Source organism: Bos mutus, chromosome X (genome assembly GCF_027580195.1).
Source record: "Bos mutus isolate GX-2022 chromosome X, NWIPB_WYAK_1.1, whole genome shotgun sequence".
NCBI classification, from domain to species: domain Eukaryota; kingdom Metazoa; phylum Chordata; class Mammalia; order Artiodactyla; family Bovidae; genus Bos; species Bos mutus.
The window spans coordinates 95,057,583-95,084,336 of NC_091646.1; the positions used below are offsets into that span (position 1 = coordinate 95,057,583).

At 37.1% G+C, this 26,754-nt stretch overlaps 1 protein-coding gene across 3 annotated transcripts in view; it reads right to left on the reverse strand.

The window, feature by feature from the left end:
- Window positions 1-26,754, reverse strand: part of CFAP47 (cilia and flagella associated protein 47) — a 502,187-nt gene that overhangs the window by 15,765 nt on the left and 459,668 nt on the right. For all 3 annotated transcript variants that reach the window (XM_070365964.1, XM_070365963.1, XM_070365962.1), the window contains one exon: window positions 22,987-23,148. In XM_070365964.1, coding sequence (XP_070222065.1) covers window positions 22,987-23,148 — 162 coding nt within the window. The remainder of the gene's footprint in view (window positions 1-22,986; window positions 23,149-26,754) is intronic.

A 26,754-nucleotide genomic window follows, 5' to 3' on the forward strand; every position in this document is an offset into this window, starting at 1 on the left:
GGAACCTCTGTTTTCATTCCATTAATCTGATAATCCCCATTAAGATTATTATCTTTCCTGGCATATGGAAAGTACCTGATAAGGACTAATAATATTAACATATTGATCAATATGATTGTTACTGTTTTAAACCATTTTATTACCAATGCTAGGCAATGATGCATGATCCAACAAATAAACGTATAAAACAGACTATGCTGAGGGGTGATGTCAGCAAGATGGCAGAATAGAAAGCCCCAGATCAGTTCCATGGAGACAATGATTCAAAAAGACGCAGACCAAATTCCACTGTGAGAAATTCTGAAACCAGTTAAGAGCGTCTGCCCTCCAGATAAGTGTAAAGTCAGCTACTCTGAAGCTATTAGGAAAATTCGTGGCAGGCTCTCACCACAGTCTCTCCCTCCTGAGCACAGTAGCACAAGATTAGGAGGAGATTCTCAGGTCCCACTTCTCCCAGGTAAGGAAAAGAGAAAAGTAGACTAGACACCCAACATTTGGACATTGGGGGTATGGAGCTGCTGGGGGACTGACTTCTGTCTTGCCTATCTTGAAGTACTGATGAGACCTCACACACACTAGATGCATGGTAGTTTCTGAGAACACAAAAGTACTGGGCAGGGTACTGATGCTGCAGAAGTCCTATGGTAGGGCAGATAGAAGCTGATATAACCCAGAAGGCTCTCCCTAAGTGCAGAAAAAGGAGAGTGGAACATGTACTCAAATTTCTAGCTTTTAGTAGGCTGCTTAAGGTTCTGCTTTTTGTCTTGCTTGTCTCATGGAACTGAAAGAACCTGACAAACTACATGACTAGAGGCTGCCGAAAAAAAAAAAAAAATCTGGGTAATGTGCTGCTGCTTCAGAGTGCTCATAGTACAGAAGACAGACCCCAGAGGGAGGAAGAGATTACAAACTACTGAAAAAAGAAACTGGCAAGCCCCTGTAATTAGTAATCTTCACACACAAGTTCAGAAAGACATGTGAAAGTGAAAGTCACTCAGTCGGGGCCAACTCTGCAAGTCCATGGACTACACAATCCATTGAATTCTTCAGGCCAGAATACTAGAATGGGTAACCGTTCCCTTCTCCAGGGGATCTTCCCAACCCAGGGATTGAACCCAGGTCTCCCACACTGACAGCAGATTGTTTACTAGCTGAGCCACAGGGGAAGCCCAAGAATACTGGAGTGGGTGTCCTATCCCTGTTTTAGCAGATCTTCCTGACCCAAGAATCGAACCAGGGTCTCCTACATTGCAGGTGGATTCTTTACCAACTGAGCAAAGAAAGACATATTCAACAGAAAAGATTTGAAAGGCTCCCAAAGTCTCTAGTTGCACTGATTGGTGAAGATCTTTCCCTGCATTAAGCCAGTTTGTAAAGAATGGGAGAGGCAGCTATTTTTCCAAATGTGTTGATACCAACACAGTGTTAAAAAGGAAATGAAGAAACAAACAAAAAATATGCTGTTAAAGAAAGAAAATAGATCTCCAGAAATGTACCATAAAGAAGTGGAAGTATAGAAATTACTTTGCAAATTATTCAAAATAATTGTCATGAAGACGTTCAACAACATCAGGAAAACAATGCATGAACAAATAGAGAATTTCAACAAAAAGACAGAAAATATTCAAAAGACCAAACAAATTTTGGAGCTGAAGAATGCAGAAACTGAACTGAAAAATTTACTAAGGGTTGAGGTCAATTTGATCCAGCAGAAATAATGAGAGAACTGAAAGAAAAGTCATGTGAAGAGAGGCAAAAAGAAAAGTAAATGAAGTAGAGTGAAGAAAATCTAAGGGACTTACACAACAGTATCAAGAGGACTAATATACACATTATGAGTCTCAGAAGGAACAGAGAGAAATAGAAGCAGAAAGCTTATTTTTAGAAATAATGGACACAAACTTCCCAAATCTGGAGAAGAAAATGAACAACAGATTAATGAAGTACAAAAGGCTCTAAATAGGATGAAATCAAAGAACTCCACAATGAGACACATAATTAAAATGTCAACAGTTACAGACAAAAATAGAATTGGAAAACAGCAAGAGAAAACGAACTTATTACGTACAAGGGAATTCTTGTAAGACTTCCAACAGATTTCTCAGCAGAAACCATGCAAGCCTGAATTGAGAGGAATGATATATTCAAAGTGGTGAAAAACAAACTGCCAACCAAAAACACTATATCTAGCAAAAAAAAAAAAGTCCTTCAAAAAGGAAATAGATACTTTCCCTGACAAAGAAAAGCTGAGGGAGTTAAGTGCCACTAGATCTGCTTTACAAGACATGCTAAAAGGAGTCCTTTAAGTTGAAATGAAGACAGTAAATAGCAACACAAAAGCATTTGAAAGTATAAAGTTCACTGGCAAAAATAAATATAAATAAAATACACAAAACTAAATATTGTAACAGTGGAACATAAATCACTTAGTTGTGCCATAAAAGTTAAAAAACAGTTTATAAAAAAATATTAAAAGAAACACAATAAAAAACATGTAACTTGTACATCACTAAAGAAGTGTAGAGATTTTGTATGCAACTGAAGTTGTTATCAGCTTAAAATGGATTGTTAAACTTATAAGATGTTTTATGTAAGTCCCATGGTAACCACAAAGATAACACCTACAGAAGATACCTGAAAGAAAATGAGAAAAGAACCAAAGCATATTACTATAAAAAAAAAAAAGACAATACAACATAGAGGAAGATAGCAAGATAAGAAAAGATGCACAAAAGAGCTGTAAGACATACTGAAAAAAACAAAATGGTAAGTTCCTCTGTATCACTAACTACTTTAAATATTAATAAATTAAACTCTCTTCAAAAGAGACAGTGGCTGATAGGATAAAAATACAAGATCCAAGTATGTGCCATCTGCAAGAGACTAAATTTGGGTTTAAAGATACACATAGGCTGAAAGTTAAAGGGAAAAAAGAATATTCCATGAAAATGGTAAACAAAAGAGCATGCCTAGCCTTACTTCTATGAGGCAAAGTAGACTTAATAAAAAACTGTCAAGAAGACAAAAAAGGATTTTATATCAAATCAGCTTGCCAGAACAAAAAAACAATTATACAGTTATAGCTATATATGCTCAACAATAGAGTATCTAAATATATAGACCAAAGATTGACAGAACTTAAGGGAGGAATAGACAGCAATAGAATAATAATAGGAGATTTCAATACCCCATTTTCAATAATGGAATATTGAATGGAACGAAAACTTAGACAGAAGACCAGTAAGAGAAAAGAAGACAGGAGCAAGGAGCAACACTACAGACAAATAATTCTAACAAATATATATAGAACATTTCACTCAATAGCAACAGCATTCATATTCCTCTCAGGTACACGTGGAACATTCTCAAGGACAGACTTCATATTAGGTCACAAATCAAGTCTGAACACATTTAAGAAGACTGAAGTTTTACCAGTTGTCTTTTTCCTCCATAGTGGAATGAAACTAGATATCAATAGCAGATGGAAAACTGGAAAATACACAAATACATGAAAATTAAACAATTAAATTTTCATTAAAAAAACAAATCTTGAACCAATGAACCAAGAAGATGTTATAAAATATCTTGAGACAAAATGAAAACACAACATTGCTTATGGAATGCAGCAAAAGTACTACTAAGATGGAAATTTAGACTGATAAACGCCTACATAAAGAAGAAAGAAGTCAATCTAATTCTATTTCTCAAGAAACAAGAAAATGAAGAAAAACCAAACCCAAAGTTAGCAGAAAGAAAGAAATAAAGAGTACAGCAGAAATTAAAGAGACAAAAGAAAAAAAAAATAGAAAAAAATCAACTGAGTCAGTTATTTGAAAATAACAAAATCAATAAAATTAGCTAGATTAAGAAAAAACATAAGACTTAAATGTATAAAATCATATATGAACAAGGACACATTACAATTGATGCCCCAGAAATAAAAATGACCAGAAGAGACTGCTATAAACAATTATACATAAAATTCATATAACCGAGAAGAAACGGATAAATCCCCAGAAAAAAAGGATTTACCAAGACAAAATCATGAATGAACAGAAAATCTGAACATATGAATATTAAGAACATTGAATCAGTAATCAAAATCCTCCCAACAAAGAAACGCCCAGGAACAGATGGTGAATTCTACCAAATATGTAAAGAAGAATTAATGTCAATCCATCTCAAACTCTTCCAAAATATTAAAGACGAGGGAATTCTTCCAAATACTTCCAAATTTAATTTATCCTGATGTCAAAGCCCGAAAAAGACACTACAAGAAAAGAATTCACATGCCCTTCGTGCCTCTGAATCCTTTCTGCCACAAGCCTCAGGTGTCCGGTGGTGTGTGGTCCATGGCAGACCACTCTTGACAGACACAGAAGGCTGGGTTCGTCTGCAGTTCCAAGCAGGTCAGACCTGGGTGCCTGACACCCCCAGGAAGATGACCTCCCTCTTCATGTTACCTGCCTGCACTTTTGCACCCCCAGACCTGGAAGACAACCTGTTATGCCCTGAATGCGCTAAGAGGAATAAGAAGATTATGAAAAGATTAATCACAATGGGGAGGAGGAAGAACCTGGTTTGGATACGTCAACATCATTGTTTTCAAATGGACCACGTTTTAAAAAAGAATAAGTGATTATCAGAAGGGAAGGAATGGGAGGTGGAGAAATGGGTGAAGAGGGTAATTTTATGGTAATCATGGTAACTAGATTTTTGTAGTATCAAATATCGAATTACTATGTTGTATATCTGTAGTGGTTGTGTGCATGGGTGTGCTCAATTACTCAGTCGTTCAGTTGTGCTCAATTTTTTGGGAACTCACGGACTTCAGTCTGCCAGGCTTTGCTGTCCATGGAATTTTCCAGGCAAGAATACTGGTGGAGGACTTGCCATTTCCTTCTCCAGGGGAAACTTCCTGACCCAGGGATCAAACCTGCATCTCTTGCATTGGCAGGAGGATTCTTTACCACTGTGCCATCTGGGAAGCCCTGTACATTTGTAACATAATGTTTTATATGGTTTTACCTCAACTTTTAAAAAGTTAGAATTCACCACTGGAGTCATCTGGTCTTGGACTTTTGCTTGATGAGAAGTTTTTGATTATTGATTCAATTTCCTTACTAGTAATCAGGGGAAAAAGGATAAATGGTGGAGAGCCCACAGTTAAAGTGATTCACATCCCAATGACTGCTATACTCTGTTCTCACCATCCTCAGTGTGGCCTGATGCCTTAAGTACAGATGGGAATATCTGTATTCTGTACTTAAGGTTTACCTGAAAGTGACTGTTACTAGCTATGTATTGATAGAATGTAATTTGGTTTTGTTTTAGTTAATACATTTTTTTAGCAGTTTTTGACTTAATGCTGTATACTCCTTTGTCTGGATGTACCGTAATATATCCATTCATATTTTGAAGGCCACCTTGGTTACTTCCAAGTTTTGGCAATTATGAATAAACCTGCTATAAGCAAAAAAAAAAAAAAAGAAAAGAAAACTCTGGCAAATATCCCTGATGAATATAGATGCAAAAATCCTCAACAAATGCTATCAAATGGAATTCAATGGCATGTTAATAGGATTATACACCATGTATAAATAGGATTTAACTATAGGATATGAAGAAAGTTCCACATAAGAAAATTAATTAATATTATAAACCACTTTAACAGAATGAAGGATAAAAAACACATGATCATCTCAAGATATGCAAGGAAAAAACTGACAAAATTTAACACCACTTTATTATAAAAACACTCAACAATCTAGGAACAAAAGAAAATTACTTCAACATAAAAAAGGCCACATATGAAAAGTCCACAGCTAATACATTCAGCATTGAAAGACTAAAAGCTTTTCCTCTAAGATCATTATCTTTGATTTTATTTGTACAATGATTCCAGAAAAAAACTTTACATAAGAAGTGAATTCAGGAAAGTTGCATGATATAAAATCAACATACAAAAATGAGTTGCGTTACTACACACTAATAATGAACTATTTGAAAAAGAGATTAAGAAAACAATCTTATTTAAAATAGCATGAAGACCTTTCGAATATGACAGCAAAAGCAGTGGAATCAAGAGCAAAAATAAGCAACAGGACTATATCACACTAAAAACTTTCTGCACAGCAAAGGAAAAGAAATCAACCAAATGAAAAGGTGACCTTTGGACAGGGAGAAAATATTTGCAAATCATGTATCTAATGGGGGATATTATCTAAAATATATAAGGAACTCACAGAACTCAATAGCAAGAAACCCCACAAATAATCCTAGTAAAAATGGGCAGAGGACCTCAAGAGATATTTTTCCCAAAGAAGACATACAAATGGCCAACAAGCAGTGCTCAATATCACTATTCATCAGGGAAATGAACATCAAAATCACAATGGGACATAACCTCATATCTGTTAGGATTGTTACTATTCCAGAGTCAAAAAATAAGTGTTAGCATGAATGTGGAATAAAGAAAACCACTTAACACTGCTGGTGGGATTTAAAATTTGGTATAGACATTATGGAAAATTTGATGAAGTTTCCTCAAAAAACTAAAATTGAATTACCATATGATCCAGCAATCCTAGTTATAGGCATATATCTAAAGGAAATGAAATTAGTATCTCAAAGATGTATCTGCACCCCCATGTTATTATAGCATGAGTCACTATAGCCAAGATATGGAAATAGCCCAAGTGTCCGCCTACAGATGAATAAAGAAAATGTGGTATATGTACAAAATGGAGTAATATTTAGCCATAAAAAAGATGGAACTCTTGCCATTTGAGACAAAACAGATGAAGCCTGAGGAGATCACACTAAGTAAAATAAGCCAGATACAGAAAAATAAATTTTGCACGATGTCACTTAAATACAGAATCTAAAAAGGTTGAACTCACAGAAGCAGAGAGTAGAACAATGGTTTTCAGGGGCTAGGGGTTAGAGGAAATAGGGAATATTGGTTAAAGGGTACAAATTTTCAGTTATATTAATAAGATAGATTCTAGAGATCAAATGTATAGCATGAAGCCTATAGTTGCTAATAATAAATTGTACAGTTGAAATCTGTTAAGATAGATCTTTAGTGTTCTTACCACACACACCAAAAGATAATTATGTGATGTGCTGAAGACTGATTGATTGATTGGAAGAATCATTTCACAGTATATATTGTATTTAATCCTCACATTGTTTCTGATCAGAAAATTTCACATCACGTTGATGACAGATAATTATAGAAATTATTCCTTTCTGTATGTGGAATTTCTTACATTATACTATCCAGTAGGGCACCTATTCTGCTTACACGTGCCAAAGTTAACGCTGGGTTTAACCTTCTAAAAGAACAGAGATTTGTGGGGACTTCCTGGTGGTCCAATAGTTAAGACTCTGTGCTTCCAATGCAGGAAGCAAGGGTTTGATCCCTGGTTGGGGAACTAAGATCCCACATGCCATGCAGTGTCACAAAATAAATACATAATAAATAAAGTAATAGAAAATTTTAATCAGCTTTCCCAGGGCTATTGATATTGAAAATACAGCTCAGGGGTCTGACATATTCTTTAGCCTACTACCATTCAGAATGGCATGAATCTGAGGTTTACAGGACTCCAAGCTGGGACAGGTAGGTGACCAAAGATTTTCTGTTGAGTTGGGATTGGAGAAGGGGAGACAGGAGCTGGGGTATCTTATCTAAATGGACACTGTGCCCACTACATACTACCCATTCTTTGATGTGATTGTGTAAAGATGTGTGTGTGTGTGAGTGTGTGTGTCTTTGGTAAATTGGAGACAGTGATATCTAAGTAGTTGTATGAAAATTAAATAATGTTACTCTGCTAAATATTTAGTAGGAAGGAAGCAAATATTTACTATTGTGTATTTACTGTTGTGTTTACTGTGTTGTTCTTTGGCAAGGCAAACAAAGGAATAAGAAAATTATGATGATCATGAATAATCACCAAAGTGGGCTCATTACTGTCCCAGACTAAATACAGCTTTTTACTAGAAACACTTTATTTTTAGTTTTTAAGATAACAATATCATTAAGAATAATAGATAAGCTGTTCTGATACTTTGAACTCTATCATGTGTCTATCCTAACTCTTCAGAGGATGCAAAGTATTTAAAATGCAAATTTTAGGTATGAATCATCATACTTAAATTATCCCCCAGACAAACTCTGGTCCTTTAAATAAGGAAAACACAAAGTGACATGTACTCCTTAAAATAGTCTTCCTTGAGCCTTTTTCTCTTTCCTCCTCTCCTGTGGGCCTTACATTTTAGAGATCATTTAATTTAGAAGATAGAATAGCCTCAATCTCATTGTTTGTCACGCTTTTTGTTCTTCTCTTTTCCCTTCTCCCCATGCCCAGCAAATAAGAAAAATGTGTATTCACCAGGGCACAGAGTCATTTCTCTTCAGAACTTAGTTTACACTTGATGAGAGAGAAAAAGGAGATGTTGAGCATTGAGTTGGTTTGTGGGGAAGCTGGTCAAGTACTAAAATATCATTAGGTCAGTCTATCTCACATCACTCCCCCAAGTTTCAAGGGTCATCTGGATGACCTGAGATTTCTAATACCTACTTAGGTATAGCCCCCCAGGGATGGAACATAGAGTGGATATATTCAGGAGTATAGTACAGCATTGGGACAACTAAAATGAATTTAAAGACAGAACGGGCATGGGCTAGTTTTCAATTGTCCCCCTAAATGCTGGGAAAGATTGAAGGCAGGAGGAGAAGGGGACGACAAAGGATGAGATGGTTGGATGGCATCACTGACTTGATGGTCATGAGTTTGAGCAAGCTCCAGGAGCTGGTGATGGACAAGGAAGCCTGGTGTGCTGCAGTCCATGGGGTCACAAAGAGTTGGATATGACTGAGTGACTGAACTGACTGACTGGTAGTCCCTTTCACATATCCAAATCAACACAGTGATTCTCCTGTAGCCAATAGAAAGTAGCTAAATAAAGCTGCATAAATTCTAGTTCTATATCAGAAAATGCTCTGTACTTCTTTTGGACTACACACTGTGGGAAACCAGTCACTGTATATAAAATTTAACTACTTGAGACACACATTACAGAGACACTGCATGTAGGCACCATTAGCCAATAACAGCTGCACTATTAGATAATAACTAGCATTAACTTCTAGTTTTGTTAACCATTTTGATGAGCTAGCTCAATCAAACCTTAAGATGGCTTTGGATATTGCCAACATGTGACTGCAGCCTCCTAAGGGAACCTTAATTATTAAGCTATAACAGAAATGTAACCCAAATCTGTAGAATTTTCTGTTAAATCTCAAAAAAAGAAAACCTCCCGTGTTCATAGTATAAGGTGTTCATTATTATATCCTCAAAACCAAAATTGAACAAAATCAAAAGCTATACATTAAAAAATATTATTTTGACATTTTTAGGTTTCTTAGTAACTTTAAGTCATTTACTCAATATAAGACGGTTGTCAGACCTCAGGACATAAGAATAAAAATTTATTTCATATTGTGAGTGCACTTGACAAATACAATTACTTATGATAAATGCATTTATCTACCAGGAAAATATACTGAAACCTAAAGAAGTAGGTATATTCACATTTTTGTTGAGACTCTCTTACAACTTAATGCTTGCAGAAATATATCAGGATGAAAGATACTGGATACTTCTAATTTTAAAGAAAGTATCTAAGAGAACATTTGTAATGTTAATTAAAAATGAATGCAGATAACTGTAATGAAGCAGAATGGTTGTTTCTCTTTTGCTTCCTCTACACAAATACACTGCCATAATTGCCTTTCTTTTTCTTATAGAAAAATACAAGGGCATTAGGGAACAAATATTATTGTGTTAGGGAGTGAAACATATGTAATATGTTTTATGGTCATATTCATAAAAAATTATGTCAAAGACCTTTAGAAATCAAGATACCCTGTAAAGACACAAAAATAAACTGAAAAGTAGTCTGAAGAAATTGACTTTGCAATTATCTTATATTTTTCCAAAGGTCAGGTCAAGGTATAAGGAAATGATCTAAATCTATTGCAAATGGATGGAGAAGAATTAACTAAATGTAGGGGAACCAAGAAAGTAAGAACTAAGCTCATATTTTTTTAAATGCTAAGTGAGACATAGATATAATCCTGACCTTTTATCATGGAAAAATATCAGGCTGAGCACATGTGTAAAATATTAACATTATTATGGTTATAGTATACACAACCTAAGATGACATTACCCAAGAGAGTGGAAGAATGAATCATACTGGTTTCTGAATTAAAGTGGATATTCAATAGGATATAACATGTTCCTGTTCATCCTTCCTTCTGATGGTAAACAAGGGCCTTGGCCTATGTCTCCAACTATCTAAATGAAGGCAGAGCTTCCAATTAGATTTAGAGACAAAGTACATTCATGAAAATGATTTACCTTTCAATTTAGATAGTAATAATCATGATGAAATTCTTCTAGAAAACTCACACATTTCATTTTATATCTTTATTGAGTGTTTTCCTATATGAGTATCATCCAAAATTTTCTGATTTTTAAATTATAATATCTTATAACTAATGACTAAGTTATATAATTTATCTGTCCAGAGCAATCACATGAGGCAATGAAGGATGGAATTTATGTTATCTTGAATTCAAATGCTATAGTTCCTACATTTTCATTAAATTAAATGCAGGATAATATAAAAAATCAACAAGGACAGAATATAATGGTTCAGATACTATGAACTCTATGGATTATATATTTTCCACAAACAAGAAAGAAGAAACAAAATTTTACTTATTAAAGGCCCCCCAAAAGATGTTCTTTTCATCATAGGGGACTGGAACGCAAAAGTAAGAAGTCAAGAGATAGCTGGAGTAACAGGCAAGTTTGGCCTTGGGGTACAAAATGAAGGATAGAAAAGGCTAACAGAGTTTTGCCAAGAGAACACACTGGTCATAGCAAACAGCCTCTTCCAATAACACGACAAGACTCTACACATGGACATCACCAGATGGTCCATATCAAAATATGATTATATTCTTTGCAGCTGATGATAGAGAAATTCTATATAGTCAGCAAAAACAAGACTGGGAACTGACTGTGGCTCAGATCATGAATTCCTTATTACCAAAATCAGACTTAAGTTGAAGAAAGTAGGAAGAACCACTAGACCATTCAGGTATGACTTAAATCAGATCTGATATGATATATAGTGGAAGTGACAAATAGAGTCAAGGGATTAGATCTGACAGACAAAATGCCTGAAGAACTATGGACAGAGTTTAATAACATTGTATAGGAAGTGGTGACCAAAACCTTGCCCAAGAAAAAGAAATGCAACAAGGAAAAATGGTTGTCTGAGGAGGCCTTACAAATGGCTGGGAAAAGAAGAGAAGCAAAACACAAAGGAGAAAAGGAAAGATATACCCATCTGAATGCAGAGTTCTAAAGAATAGCAGGGAGAGATAAGAAAGCCTTCTTAAGTGAACAATGCAAAGAAATAGAGGAAAACAACAGAATGGGAAAGACTAGAGATCTCAAGTAGCAAGGACCTAACAGAAGCAGAAGAGATTAAGAAGAGGTGGCAAGAATACACAAAAGAACTGTACAAAAAAGTCTTAATGACCCAGATAACCATGATGGTGTGATCAACTCACCTAGAATCAGATATCCAGGAGTGTGAAGTCAACTGAGCCTTAGGAAGTATTACTATACATACAGCTAGTGGAGGTGATGGAATTCCAGCTGAGCTATTTCAAAGATGACGCTGTTAAAGTGTTGCAATCAATATGCCAGCACTGGAAAAGGTCAGTTCTCTCTGGGCACTGAGCTGTGGCACTCTGGGGGAAGGCTCACACTCCTAAAGTGAAATTGTTTTGCTAATGCTATGCAATGTGTCCAGTTTGAATTTTTGTTTGTTTGTTTTGTTCCAGTGGTGTGCTGGGACCTCTCCCCTGGACTCTTGGACTTCTACAAAGACTCTCTGTCTGTCCACTGGTAATTGTCTAAACCAGTGCTCTCCAGGGACAGTTCCAGGACCATGGCCAAGAAGGGCTGGAATTGGTTCACAGGCTACTTTAGGGTCTATAGCCAGAATTGAGTTCCATATGCCTGTCACCCTACACAGGGATGTGTGACTCCTCCCAGGTCCTTGAGCATTTGGCACTGATGACATAACCAAAGGCAAATTGAGCTGTGACTAAGTCCTTCAGGGTATGGAGCTGTTTGCCATAGCCACAGTTAGCAAGTCAGCCACCTGATTGTGGGCCTGCATTATCAAAATGGCTCCCCTCATTCTTAGACTGCACCAGAGTTTCACAATCTCCTACCTAGGTACTTTTGTCCATGGATGGATGTGAAATTATTCTTGTTGTGACTGAACATCTTATTCAGTCATCTTGCTGATTTCACTCCTGTTTTGATCTTTATTTTCTAGTTTCTTGAAGTGGGAGTTTAGATTACTAATTGGAGATCTTTTCTTTATTCTTATTGTAAATATTTTTTTGTGATAAATTTCCCTGTGGGTACTGCTTTAGCTGCATTTCACAAACTTTGATCGGTTGTATGTTCATATTCATTTGGTTCTAAATGTATATTTTTATTTCCTTTGAGAGTTCTCATTTGACATCTGGGTTATTTGATAGAGTACTGTTTTATTTACAGCTGTTTTAGAGGATTTCTGTTGTCTTTCCATTATTGACTTCTAGTCTGATTCTATTCTGGTCACAGAGCATACTCCATAAATTCATTTTATATTTATTGAAAAGAATGGATATTATTCTTTTGTTGGCTGGAGTGTTCTACATATATCTGTTAGAGCCTGTTGGTTGATCATATTTTTTAATTCCTTTGTTTCCTCGCTGATTTTCTGTCCCATTGTTCTCTAAATTGATGAGAGGAGTATTCAAATCCCAGGACATAATTGTGCATTTATTTATTTCTCTTTTAAATTATGTTTTTGCTACATATACTTATGAAGTTCTGATATTTAGTATATGAAAAAGTAGGATTCTTATGTCATTTTGTCATATTTACTCTTTGTTATTATATAACATCTCTTTTTGTCTGGTACATATATTAGCTTTGAAGTCTACTTAATCTGATATTTATATAGGCACTCCTGCTTTACTCTTGCTTTTTAAAAAAATGAATATTTTCATGGTATAATGCTTTTCATACTTTTATTTTCAGTCTACCTATAACACTAAAGGTGAAGTGTATTTTTTACAGACAGCATGTAATTTGATCATCCTTTTAAATTAACTTGACTTCCATTGGTGTACATTTAATCACTAACATCTAAAATAATGATTGATATATTAGGTTTATTTCTATAATTTCATTGTTCATTTTGTTTGTTCATTTTGTTTCTTTCATCTGTTTTCCTTTTCTTGCCTTTGTATTAGTAAACTGAACTGATTTTAAAATCCATTATTATTTATCTATGCTGCTGCTGCTGCTAAGTCGCTTCAGTTGTGTCCGGCTCTGTGCGACCCCAGAGATGGCAGCCCACCAGGCTCCCCCATCCCTGGGATTCTCCAGGCAAGAACACTGGAGTGGGTTGCCATTTCCTTCTCCAGTGCATGAAAGTGAAAAGTGAAAGTGAAGTCGTTCAGTCATGTCTGACTCCTAGCAACCCCATGGACTGCAGCCTACCAGGCTCCTTCATCCACGGGATTTTCTAGTAATCTACTAGCTCCTAACAAAAAAAGCCCAGGACAAGATGGTTTCATCAGGAACTGTACCAACTATTTTTAAAAGAATGAATGCTAATCTTAAACTTTTCAAAAAAATTGGAGAGGAGAGGACACTTCTAAGCTCATTTTATGAGGTCAGCAATACCCACATGCCAAAGGCAGATGAAGACATTTCAAGAAAAGAAACATGCAAGCCAATATACCTGATGAATGTGTGTGTGTGTGCATGCTAAGTTGCTTCAGTCGTGTCCAACTCTTTGTGACCCTATGGACTGTAGCCCATCAGGCTCCTCTGTCCATGGGATTCTCCAGGCAAGAATACTGGAGAGGGCTGCCATTTCCTCCTCCAGGGACCTAATGAATATAGGTATGAAAATTCTCAATAAAATACTAGGAAACTCAATTCAGTAGTACATTAGATGTCTCATACACCAAAATGAAGTGGGATTTATCCCTGGGATGTAAAGATAGTTCAACATACACAAATCAGTAAATGTGATACACCACATTAACAGAGTGAAAGATAAAAATCATATGATACTTTCAACAGCTACAGAAAAACCATTTGACAAAGTTTAAAATCCTTTCATGATAAAAACTCAATAAAACTGACTTAGAAGGAATGTGACTCAACATAATAAAGGCCATATATGACAAGCCCACAACTAACATTATACTTAATGTTGAAAGGCTGAAAACTTTTCCTCTAAGATAGGAACAAGACAAGGGTGACCATTAGTACCGAAAGTCTGAGCCAGAGTAATTAAGCAAGAAAAATAAATAAAAGATATCCAAATCAAAAAGGAAGAAGTAAAACTGTTTGCTAATGACATAATTCCAGGTAGCTCTAACAGTAGAGAAACTGCCTGCAACACAGGAGACCTGGGTTTGACTCCTGGGTTGGGAAGATCCCCTGGAGAAGGAAATGGCAACCCACTCCAGTATTCTTGCCTGGAGATTCCCATGGACAGAGGAGCCTGATGGGCTACATACAGTCCATGGGGTAACAAAGAATTGGACATGACTGAGCGACTAACACTATACATAGAAAATCTGGAAGACTCCACCAAAAAACTGTTAGAAAAACTGAATTCAATAAAATTGAAGGACACAAAATCCACGTACAAAAATCAGTTGGCTTTCTATACAATAAGAAAACAGTGAACTATCTGAAAAAAGAAATAAAACAATTTCATTATAATAGCATCAAAAAAGTATAAAAAGTGGGTTTCCATGATCAAATATGATTTATCCCAGATATGCAGGGTTGGTTCAACATTTGAAAATCAATTAATGAAATTCATCATGTCAATAGACTTAAAAAGAAAAAAAAAGTACATGATTATATCTATAGATACAGAAAAAGCATTTGATAAAATCTAACACACATTAATGATAAAAACTATCAGTTAATTAGGAATAGAGGTGTACTTCCTCAACTTGCTAAAATCTGTCTACAAAAATCCTACTGTCAACCTCATATTTAATGGTAAGAAACTTCTAACTTGGCCACTAAGATCACATAAAAGCAAACATGTCTCCTCCCGTCACTTCTTTTCAATCTCATATGCAAATCCTTGTTTATGCAGTAAAGCCAGAAAAGGAAATAAAAGATATTTAGGTTGGGAAGAAAGACATAAATTTGTCTTTATTTGCAGTTGATAGATCATCTATGTAGAAATCACCAAAGACTCTACAATAAAACCCCTTAAACTGATAGGCAATTATAGCAAGGTTGAAGGATGTAAGATTAATGTACAAAATACAATTGCTTTCTCTACATTAACAATGAACAAGTGAAATTTGGAATGGAATACCAAGATCATTTGTATTAGCATCTCTCAAAATGAAATACTTAGGTATAAATTTGCTAATATGTACATGATGTATATGAGAAAAACTACAAAACTCTGATGAATGAAAGTAAGTAACAACTAAATAAATGGGGAAATATGTTATATTAATGAATAATAAGATTCATGAATATATTCAATAAGAATATTGTCAAGATGGCAGTCCTTCTCAATTTGACTTGTAGATTCTATGCAATCCCAAACAAAATCCCAGGAAGTTAACTTATGAATATCAACAAATGGATTATATAGGGATGCAAAAGACTCAGAATAGCCAGCTCAGTATTGAAAAACAAGAACCAAGGTGGAGTACTCATATTACCTGACTTGAAGACTTACAATAAAGCTACCATAATTAACATAATATGGTATTTATTAAAGAATAGACACACAGATCAATAGATCAAAATAGAGAGCCCAGAAAGAAACTCTTATAAATTTAGTCAACTGATCTTTGATGAAGGATCAAAGGCAATACAATGGAACAAAGATAGTATTTTCAAGAAACAGTGCTGGAATAATGACATCCACATGCAAAAAATATAATAATCGAGACACATACTTTAAAAATCTCACAAATATTAACTTAAAATGGACCATAAACCCAAATGTAAAACAAACAAAAAAAACCCTATAAAACTCCAAGAAGATAACGTAAGAGAAAACTTACATGACCTGCGTATGGTGGTGTCTTATTGGATACAATAGCAGACACAGTCTCCATGAAATAAATAATAAGCTAGACTTCATTAAAAGAAGAACAATATCAAGAGAATTAGAAGACAAGCACAGACTGGGGGAACATACTTGCAAAAGATATAACTCATAAAGAATTATTATACAAAATATACAAAGAACTGTAAAAACTCAGAAGAAGAAAACAAATAACCCAATTAAGAATGGGCAAAATATCTTATTGGACACCTTAGCAAAGAAGATATACATATGGCAAGTAAGCATTTGAAAAGATGCATCACACCATATGTCATCAGGGAAATGCAAACTAAAACTACCTACAGTGAGGTACCACTATACTTTCATTAGAATGGCTGAAATCAAGAACACTAGTACTACTGAGTGCCAGGAAGAATGTGGAGCAACAGTAACTCTCACTTATTACTGGTGGGGATGCAAAATGGTACAGCAACTTTGGAAAGCAGTTTGGTCATTTCTGATAAAACCAAATACACTCTTTGTGACCCCTATACAGTCCACAGAATTCTCCAGGCCAGAATAATAAAGTGGGTAGCCTTTCCCTTCTCCAGGGGATCTTCCCAAACCCAGGGATCGAACCCAGGTCTCTCACATTGAAGGCAGATTCCTTAACAACTGAGCTATCAGGGAAGCCCACCCTTACCATAGGATCCAGCAATCATGCTCCTTGGTATTTACTTGAAACAACTGAAAAGTCACATCTACGATAAAATCTTCACTCAGATGTTTATACCCGCTTTATTAATAATTGCCAAAACTCAGGAGCAATCAAGATGTCCTTCAGTAGATGAATGGATAAATGTACTGATATATCCAGATAGTGGAATATTATTCAGTGCTAAAAAGAAATGAGCTATTCAAAGCATTGAAAGACATGGATGAAACTCAAATGCATATTGCTAAGTAAAAGAAGTCAATTTAAAAGGCTATGTACTATATACTAGTCTGAGACTCGCTGACTGCAAGTCCCTTGGAGTCTCAGTCCAGGGACTAGGAGATCAAATCAGTCAATCCTAAAGGCAATCAGTCCTGAAAATTCATTGGAAGGACTGATGCTGAAGCTGAAACTCCAATACTTCAGCCACCTGATGGAAACAGCTGATTCACTGGAAAAGACCCTGATGCTGAGAAAGATTGAAGGCAGGAGGAGAAGGGGACAACAGAGGAAAAGATGGTTGGATGGCATCACCGACTCAATAGACATGAGATTAAGTGCCGGGAGCCACCACGGGAGATCCCACCCATGACAAGGTCATGTGGAAGAGCCATGACGAGCAAGGCAGATCATTGCTCAAGGGACCCCTGAATCTGCTCGAGCATGTACCCCAAAACAAGAATCTGTCTGTCTTACTACTTTGTGCCTTTCACCAACTCTTCTGACATTAACAGGGGGCTATGCCCAACCACCTTTCTCTGGAAAAAGTCCACTTAGGGCTTTAGTTAATAAGTCTCCTGGGCATGAAAGGAATATTTCTATTTTAACCCCTCTGTTGGCATTCTAGCTTGCCTGACAGGTTTATCCATACTCTTGCAATTAACACACATGATTGTTCACAACTCCCCAACCTTGAAAGGCACAGGAAGCCAAAACATTCTAAAAGTCCTAATGAGCATAGAGCCCTTTAAGAGATGAAAAATTATCAGAATAGATAGTACTGGTAAAGGGCTTCATTACTGGGCCAATGCTTGCTGCCAAGTGCCCATATCCCTTATCCACTGTGCACCTGGGAGTGCATTGGTTAACATAGTTGGAATGTAAGAAAAACAAGTAGCAGCCTTGGAATTAACCACATCAGACCTTTGAGCTAATTGGTTCTTTCTTTGTTGTAACTCACTGCACCTTTGCTCCGTGAGAATGTAACTCTGTTTAGTACTTTCTGAGGCTGGGAGAAATAAAGAAGAAACACTTAAAGGGAAAACAAGTTTTATGGCTGATCAGCCTTTATAAAAAAAGGGTCATAAAATGTCCACAGGCCTCCAAGGCCAGAAGATAATGTACACAACATTGTTTATGGGAAAGGTATGCAGAAAAAATTCTGGTTTTGATAAAGACAAAATAGACGTAACGTTTGGGCTGACTGTATGACTTTGCATCTTTCATTTTCCTCTACGTACAAGTCAAGGTATAAAAGTTCCTTTTGAAAATAAAGTTATGGGCCTTGCTCACCGAAGCTTGGTCTCCCCATGTCATTCTTTTTTCCTTTTCCCTCCTTTTCACTCTGTTCTTCTTTCAGGATGACTCCTTGGAACACAGGAGCTTTATTGGCTTTCTGTGTTAATCAAGGAAGATCAAGCCCTGTTCTCTGCTTTGCTATCCTTTCGCCTAGGCCGTCATCCTGAGGGTACCCCTGGATCCTGCTGGGGCTGGACCCTGGCAATTAAGCAAGCTCTGGGAGTTGGTGATGGACAGGGAAGCTTGGTGTGCTGTGGTCCATGGGGTTGCAAAGAGTCGGACACGACCCAGTGACTGAACTGAACTGAACTGGCATACTATATGATTCCAACAACACAACATTTTGTAAAAGACTATGTAAAAAAGCTACTGAGACAATAGAAAGATCCGTGGTTTCCAAGAGTGGGGTAAGAGAGATAAATAGGGAGAGCAAAGAGGATTTTTAGGGCAGTGAAAATTCTCTGCATGATACTATAATGACATACATATATATCATCATGTGCGTGCTCCATCACTCAGTCGTGTCTGACTCATTGCAACCCCATGAATTGTACCCGTCAGGCTCCTATGCCCATGAAATTATCCAGGAAAGAATACTAGCATGGGGTGCCATGCCCTCCACCAGGGGATCTTCCTGACCCAGGGATTGAACCTGAGTCTCCTGCATTGGCAGGTGGATTCCTTACCACTGTGCCATCAGAGAAGCCCATATATCATCATACTTTTGACCAAACTCATAGGATGTACAACACCAAAAGTGAGTCTTATTGGAAACTATAAACTTTGGATGGTTATGATGTGTCAATGTAGGTCTAACTTTATTAAAAAATGTACCATTTATGTGAGTGATGTTGATAATGGGGAAGGTTACACATGTGTGGGAGCAGGGGGTGACAGAAATCTCTGTGCCTTCCTCTCACTTTTCTTGGAAACCTAAAACTGCATAAAAACCATTTAAAAAATCCAGTACATAGTGAATGATTCTATTTATATAAAATATCCAGAAAAGGCAAGGTTACAGAGACAGAAAGCATATCAATGGTTGCCAGAGATGAGGGGTGGGAATAGGGGTTGACCGAAAAGGGGTTTGAGGGAAATTTGGGGGGAGATGGAAGTACTAGTGGTAAAGAATCCATCTGCCAATGCAGCAGACATAAGAGATATGGGTTCAGTCCTTGGGTCAGGAAGATCCTCTGGAGGAGGGCATAGAAACCCACTCCAGTATTCTTGCCTGGAGAATGCCATGGACAGAGGAGACTGGTGGGCTACAATCCATAGGGTCACAAACAGTTGGACAGTACTGAAGCAACTAAGTACTAAGTTGCTTCAGTACTGTCCAACTCTTTGATCATGAACTCCTTATTGGCAGATTCAGACCTAAACTGAAGAAAGTAGGGGAAACCACTAGACCATTCAGGTATGACCTAAATCAAATCCCTTACGATTATACAGTGGACGTGAGAAATAGATTCAAGGGATTAGATCTGACAGACAGAGTGCCTGATGAACTATGGACAGAGGTTCGTGACATTTACAGCAGACAGGGAGCAAGACCGTCCCCAAGAAAAAGAAATGCAAAAAAAGCAAAATGGCTGTCCGAGGAGACCTTACAAATAGCCGTGAAAAGAAGAGAAGCAAAAAGCAAGGCAGAAAAGGAAAGATATATCTGTGTGAATGCAGAGTTTCAAAGAATAGCAGAGAGAGATAAGAAAGCCTTCTTCAGTGATCAATGCATAGAAATAGAGGGAAACAACAGAATGGGAAAGACTAGAGATCTCTTCAAGAAAATTAGAGATACCAAGGGAATATTTCATGCAAAGATGGGCTCAATAAAGGACAGAAATGGTACCTAACAGAAAGAGAAAATATTAAGAAGAGGTGGCAAGAATACACAGAAGAACTGTACAAAAAAGATCTTCACAACCCAGATAATCACGATGGTGTGATCACTGACCTAGAGCCAGACATCCTGGAATGTGAAGTCAAGAGGGCCTTAGAAAGCATCACTGTGAACAAAGCTAGTGGAGGTGATGGAATTCCAGTTGAGCTATTTCAAATCCTGAAAGATGATGCTGTGAAAGTGCTACACTCTATCTGCCAGGAAATTTGGAAAACTCAGCAGTGGCCACAGGACTCGAAAAGGTCAGTTTTCATTCCAATCCCAAAGAAAGGCAATGCCAAAGAATGCTCAAACTACCACACAATTGCACTCATCTCACACGCTAGTAAAGTAATGCTCAAAATTCTCCAAGCCAGACTTCAGCAATATGTGAACCGTGAACTTCCAGTTGTTCAAGCTGGTTTTAGAAAAGGCAGAGGAACCAGAGACCAAATTGTCAACATCTTCTGGATCATCAAAAAAGCAAGAGAGTTCCAGAGAAACATCTATTTCTGCTTTATTGACTATGCCAAAGCCTTTGACTGTGTGGATCACAATAAACTGTGGAAAATTCTTCAAGAGATGGGAATACGAGACCACCTGACCTGCCTCTTGAGAAATGTGTATGCAGGTCAGGAAGCAACAGTTAGAAGTGGACATGGAACAACAGACTGGTTCCAAATACGAAAAGGAGTACATCAAGGCTGTATGTTGTCACCCTGCTTATTTAACTTATATGCAGAGTACATCATGAGAAATGTGAGAAATGCTGGGCTGGAAGAAGCACAAGCTGGAATCAAGATTGCCTGGAGAAATATCAATAACCTCAGATATGCAGATGACACCACCCTTATGGCAGAAAGTAAAGAGGAACTAAAAAGCCTCTTGATGAAAGTGAAAGAGGAGAGCGAACAAGTTGGCTTAAAGCTCAACATTCAGAAAATGAAGATCATGGCATCTGGTCCCATCACTTCATGGGAAATAGATGGGGAAACAGAGGAAATAGTGTCAGAATTTATTTTGGGGGGCTCCAAAATCACTGCAGATGTTGATTGCAGCCATGAAATTAAAAGACGCTTACTCCTTGGAAGGAAAGTTATGACCAACCTACATATCATATTAAAAAGCAGAGATATTACTTTGTCAACAAAGGTCCATCTAGTCCAGGCTATGGTTTTTCCAGTGGGCATGTAAGAATATGAGAGTTGGACTGTGAAGATAGCTGAGCACCAAAGAATTGATGCTTTTGAACTGTGGTGTTTGAGAAGACTCTTGAGAGTCCCTTGGACTGCAAGGATATCCAACCAGTCCATCCTAAAGGAGACCAGTCCTGGGTGTTCATTGGAAGGACTGATGCTGAGGCTGAAACTTTGGCTTCCTCATGTGAAGAGCTGACTCATTGGAAAAGACCCTGATGCTGGGAGGGATTGTGGGCAGGAGGAGAAGGGGACGACAGAGAATGAGATGGCTGGATGGCATCACCGACTCGATGGACATGAGTTTGGGTGAACTCTGGGAGTTGGTGATGGACAGGGAGGCCTGGCATGCTGTGATTTATGGGGTTGCAAAGAGTTGGACACGACTGAGCGACTTAACTGAACTGATGGTTTTTCCAGTAGTCCTGTATGGATGTGAGAGTTGGACTATAAAGAAAGCTCAGTGCCAAAGAATTGATACTTTTGAACCTTGGTGTTGGAGAACACTCTTGAGAATCCCTTGGACTGCAAGGAGATCCAACCAGTCAATCCTAAAGGAAATCAGTCCTGAATATTCATTGGAAGGGCTGATGTTGAAGCTGAAACTCCAATACTTTGGCGACGTGATGCAAAGAACTGACTCATTTGAAAAGACCCTGATGCCGGGAAAGACTGAAGACGGGAGAAGAAGGGGACAACAGAGGATGAGCTGGTTGGGTGGCATCACGGATTCAATAAACATGAGTTTGAGTAAACTCTGGGAGTTGGTAATGGACAAGGAGGCCTGGCATGGTGCAGTCCATGGGGTCGTAAAGAGTCGGACATGACTGAGTGACTGAAGTGAAAACTGAAGGATGAGTTCGAAACCTAGAATGTGGCTATGATTGCAAATTCTGCACATTTAAAAAAATATTGAAATGTACACTGACAATGGGTGAATTTTATGGTAAGTATGTTATACCTCAAAAAAAGCTGTAAAAACATTTTTTACATCTGAGAAAGGTAAAAGTATTACTGTCATGCTGCTTATGTTATCACAAGTATAACAAAGATAGCTGTGACTAAGCAGAATAATACAGAAAATGGAATCTCAATGTAGGTTACCTAATCACCTCTACCTAGTTAAATCACTTAATAGCCCCAAACCATTAAAATTTACTGAGAAACCTCCCATCTATCTTTGAAAAAATACATTAAAACACCTTTTGAAAAACAAATAGAAATATTCTAAATTTCAATATCTATTTACTTGTTCTTATTGTTCTTTGGTATTCACTTTGTGGATTCTATTTTCCAAGTTTTAAATAACAAATATGAAATATATAAAGCTTTGATTCCTAGAGGCAATACTTCTCTGACTTAACCAGAAAAAGATGACATAATAGAATTTTCCATCTTAAATTCTGTTTCCCAGTTCAGCATAAATTACATTCACAAAACCAGTTACACACATATGCTTGATGTATTACCTTGACTGACTTGTCAGCCTGAAGTCAACAGTAGCTTCCTTAAATAAACCAACCCCTTCAATATCAAAGACCTCATCCACATCAGGTTCAGTAGCAATCAGCATCATGGGAAACGTCCAGATCCCATCTGTCATGCACTCCACTTTCAGTGTAACTTGAGACCTTGAATAGAAAAAGAGATTTATAAAGGATATTGCAGGAAAACAAGCAAAGGGGATATAGTATAGCAGGTTAACATCTAAGGTGAAAATGTAAGTAAACTGTGGTTTCAGTAAAAAAAAAAAAAAAAAAAACTGAAACTTTTAATTCTTTTAAAAAATGTAGATGGAAAAGATGTGGATGGGCTGTTTACATCTAAGGAATAATTCTGTAGGTCAGAGTCCCTATTATTACCCTCCCTTTGAGGTAATTATTTCACAGGGTATCTCATTTACTGTCTAGTTACTTACTAAGAATTAGTAACATTTGTAGAATTCACTCTACAAATTTTCTGTACCCACCATAGAATATCATATTACTTAAGAATCTGAGGAGAGGTTGGCAAATGGACCCAAGTGTTACACTAAAAGGTATTCCATAAGGGGATTTTCTGTTCAAACTAAAACATCATGAAAAAGTTCTTTGAACTCTTGCTTCACATAGAAAAATTATATTTTCTGTGAAAACTTACAATGCCCCCAAAGCTGACTTAAACTGAAGCTTTAAAAAATTAAATTACAACTGATAAATATCATGAACACTTTACAATAACATGTAATTGAATGGCAATTGAATTGATGAAGACAGTAAATATAGCCTTCTAAGCAGTTGGCTCTGAAGAAGAGTGGAGACATAGTAGCTGACGGTGAAGAATAGTTACTCATGTGTTTGCTTGCTTCGGGTGGAAATAACTCAAACACATAGCTCTATAGTTGTAAGCCATATCATATGTCAGAATGGACTAAGAAATCACAGTCTTCTTACATAAATCTTTTAGAACAGTTCTGGGAACTCTTAGCCTCTTTAAATTGGACTGTGAAATTATTCAACAATTTGGGGAACAGTTAGATAATATATTATCAAATTTGAAAGGTGCAGACACTAAACCAGTTAATTCACTATTAGTAATTTCCCTCAGATATACTTCAAAGATTTCAAGAAGCAATGTGTATAAGGATGTTCAATGCTGCATTCCTTATACTATATAAAAAAAAAAAAAAACTGGTACCAAAAATTTAAAAATATCCCTTCAATACAGTGCTAGTAACATTAAAATGGAGTAGCCCTCATAAACAACAAAAGAGTCCAAAATGCAGTACTTGGGTGCAATCTCATAAACGACAGGATGATCTTGGTTTGTTTCCAAGGCAAGTCATTCAGCACCACAGTAATTCAAGTCTATGCCCCTACCACTAATGCCAAAGAAGCTAAAGCTGATCAGTTCTAGGAAGACCTAGAAGCCCTCCTAGAACTAACACCAACAAAAGATGTTCTATTCATCACTGGGGACTGAAATACAGAAGTAGCAAGTCAAGAGATACCTGGAGTAACAGGCAAATTTGGCCTTGGAGAAGAGATACCTGGAGTAACAGGCAAATTTGGCCTTGGAGTTCAAAATGAAGCAGTTCAAAATGAATTCTGCCAAGAGAATCCACTGGTCAGAGCAAATACCTTTTTTCAGCAACACAAGAGACAGCTTTACACATAGACATCACCAAATGGTCAATACTGAAATCAAACTGATTATATTCTTTATAGCCAAAGATGGAGAAGCTGTATATAGTCAGCAAAACGAAAACCTGGAGCTGACTGTGGCACAGATAATCAGCTTCTCATAGCAAAATTCAGGCTTAAACTAATGAAAGCAGGGAAAACCACTAGGCCAGCCAGGTAAAACTTAAATCAAATCCCCTATGAGTATGCAGTAGAGTGACAAATAGATTCAAGGCATTAGATTTATAAACAGTGTGCCTGAAGAACTATGCATGGAGGTCCGTAATACTATATAGGAGGAAGCAAAACCATCACAAAGAAAAAGAAAAGAGCAAGAAGGCAAAGTGGTTATCTGAGGAGGCTGAAGAAAGAAGAGAAGTAAATAGCAAGGGAGAAAGGGAAAGGTTACAGCCAGCTAAATGCAGAGTTCCAAAGCACAGCAAGGAGAGATAAGAAGGACTTCTTTGATTAACAGTGCATAAAAATAGAGGAAAACAGAAGGGGAAAGACTAGAGATCTCTTCAGGAAAATTGGAAATATCAAGGGAACATTTCATCCAAAGATGTGCACAGTAACAGACAAAAACAGTAGAGACCTAGTAGAAGTGGAAGAGATCAAGAATAAATGGAAAGAAAACATGGAAGAACTGCACGAAAAAGATCTCAATGAACTAGATAACTGCAAAGGTGTGGTAAGTCAGCCAGAGCCAGACATTCTGGAGTGTGAAGTCAAGTGGGTCTTAGGAAGCACTGCTGTCAGTAAAGCTAGTGGATGCAATGCAATTTCAGTAGAGCTATTCAAAACTCTAAAAAGTGATGCTGTCAAAGTGGTGCATTCAGTATGTGAGCAATTCTGAAAGACTCAGTAGTGGCCGCAGGACTGGAAAAGGTCAATCCTCATCCCAGTTCCCAAGAAGGGTAGTACTAAAGAATGCTCAAACCGTTGGACAATTGTACTCATCTCCCATGCTAGTAAGGTCATACTTAAAATCTTGCATGCTAGGCTTCAGCATTATGTGAACAAAGAACTTCCAGACATCCAAGCAGGGTTTAGAAAAGGCACAGGAACCAAAGATCAAATTGCCAACATTCACTGGATCATAGAGAAAGCAAGGGAATTCCAGAAAACCATCTACCTCTGTTTCATCAACTACGCTAAAGCCTTTGACTGTGTGGATCATTAACAAATTGGAAAGCACTTAAAGAGATGAGAATACCAGACCATCTTACCTGTCTCCTGAGAAACCTGTATGGAGGTCAAGAAGCAACAATTAGAACCCTGTATGGAATAATTGATTGGTTCAGGATTGATAAAGGAGTACGAGAGGGCTGTCTGTTGTCATCCTGTTTATTTAACTTATACACTGAGCACATTATGAGAAATGCTAGGCTGGAAACAAGATAGGTAGGAGAAACATGAATAACCTCAGATATGCGAGTGATACCACTCTAATGGCAGAAGTGAAGAGGAACTAAAGAAACTCTTGATGAGGTGAATGAGAAGAGTGAAAAAGCTGATTTAAAACTAAATATTAAACAAACAAACAAACAAACAAAGATCGTGGCATCCGGCCCCATTCAGTTCAGTTCAGTCGCTCAGTTGTGTCCGACTCTTTGCGACCCCATGAACTGCAGCACGCCAGGCCTCCCTTTCCATCACCAACTCCCGGACTCCACCCACACCCATGTCCATTGACTCGGTGATGCCATCCAACCATCTCATCCTTTGTCATCCCCTTCTCCTCCCGCCCTCAATCTTTCCCAGCATCAGAGTCTTTTCCAATGAAAAAACTAAAGAAAAAAAAAGGTCAAGATCTTAAGGAATAATATTTTTGTTTTTACTATATTTTATTTTTTGTAAAAACACATTTAAGGCTCTGACCATTACTCTTATTATGTCAGCAGTATTCTATGAAAGGATAAACATGAAAAATTACCTTGTTTTTACTGTTGTGCAACAGTGTTAATATTTTCTTTAACAAACCCATGAAAATTTTGTTGTACTTTTTACCATGTCAATCAGGAAGAGAAGATTTAAATTTGATACTTACTTAAATTATGTAGGAACAGTGTGATT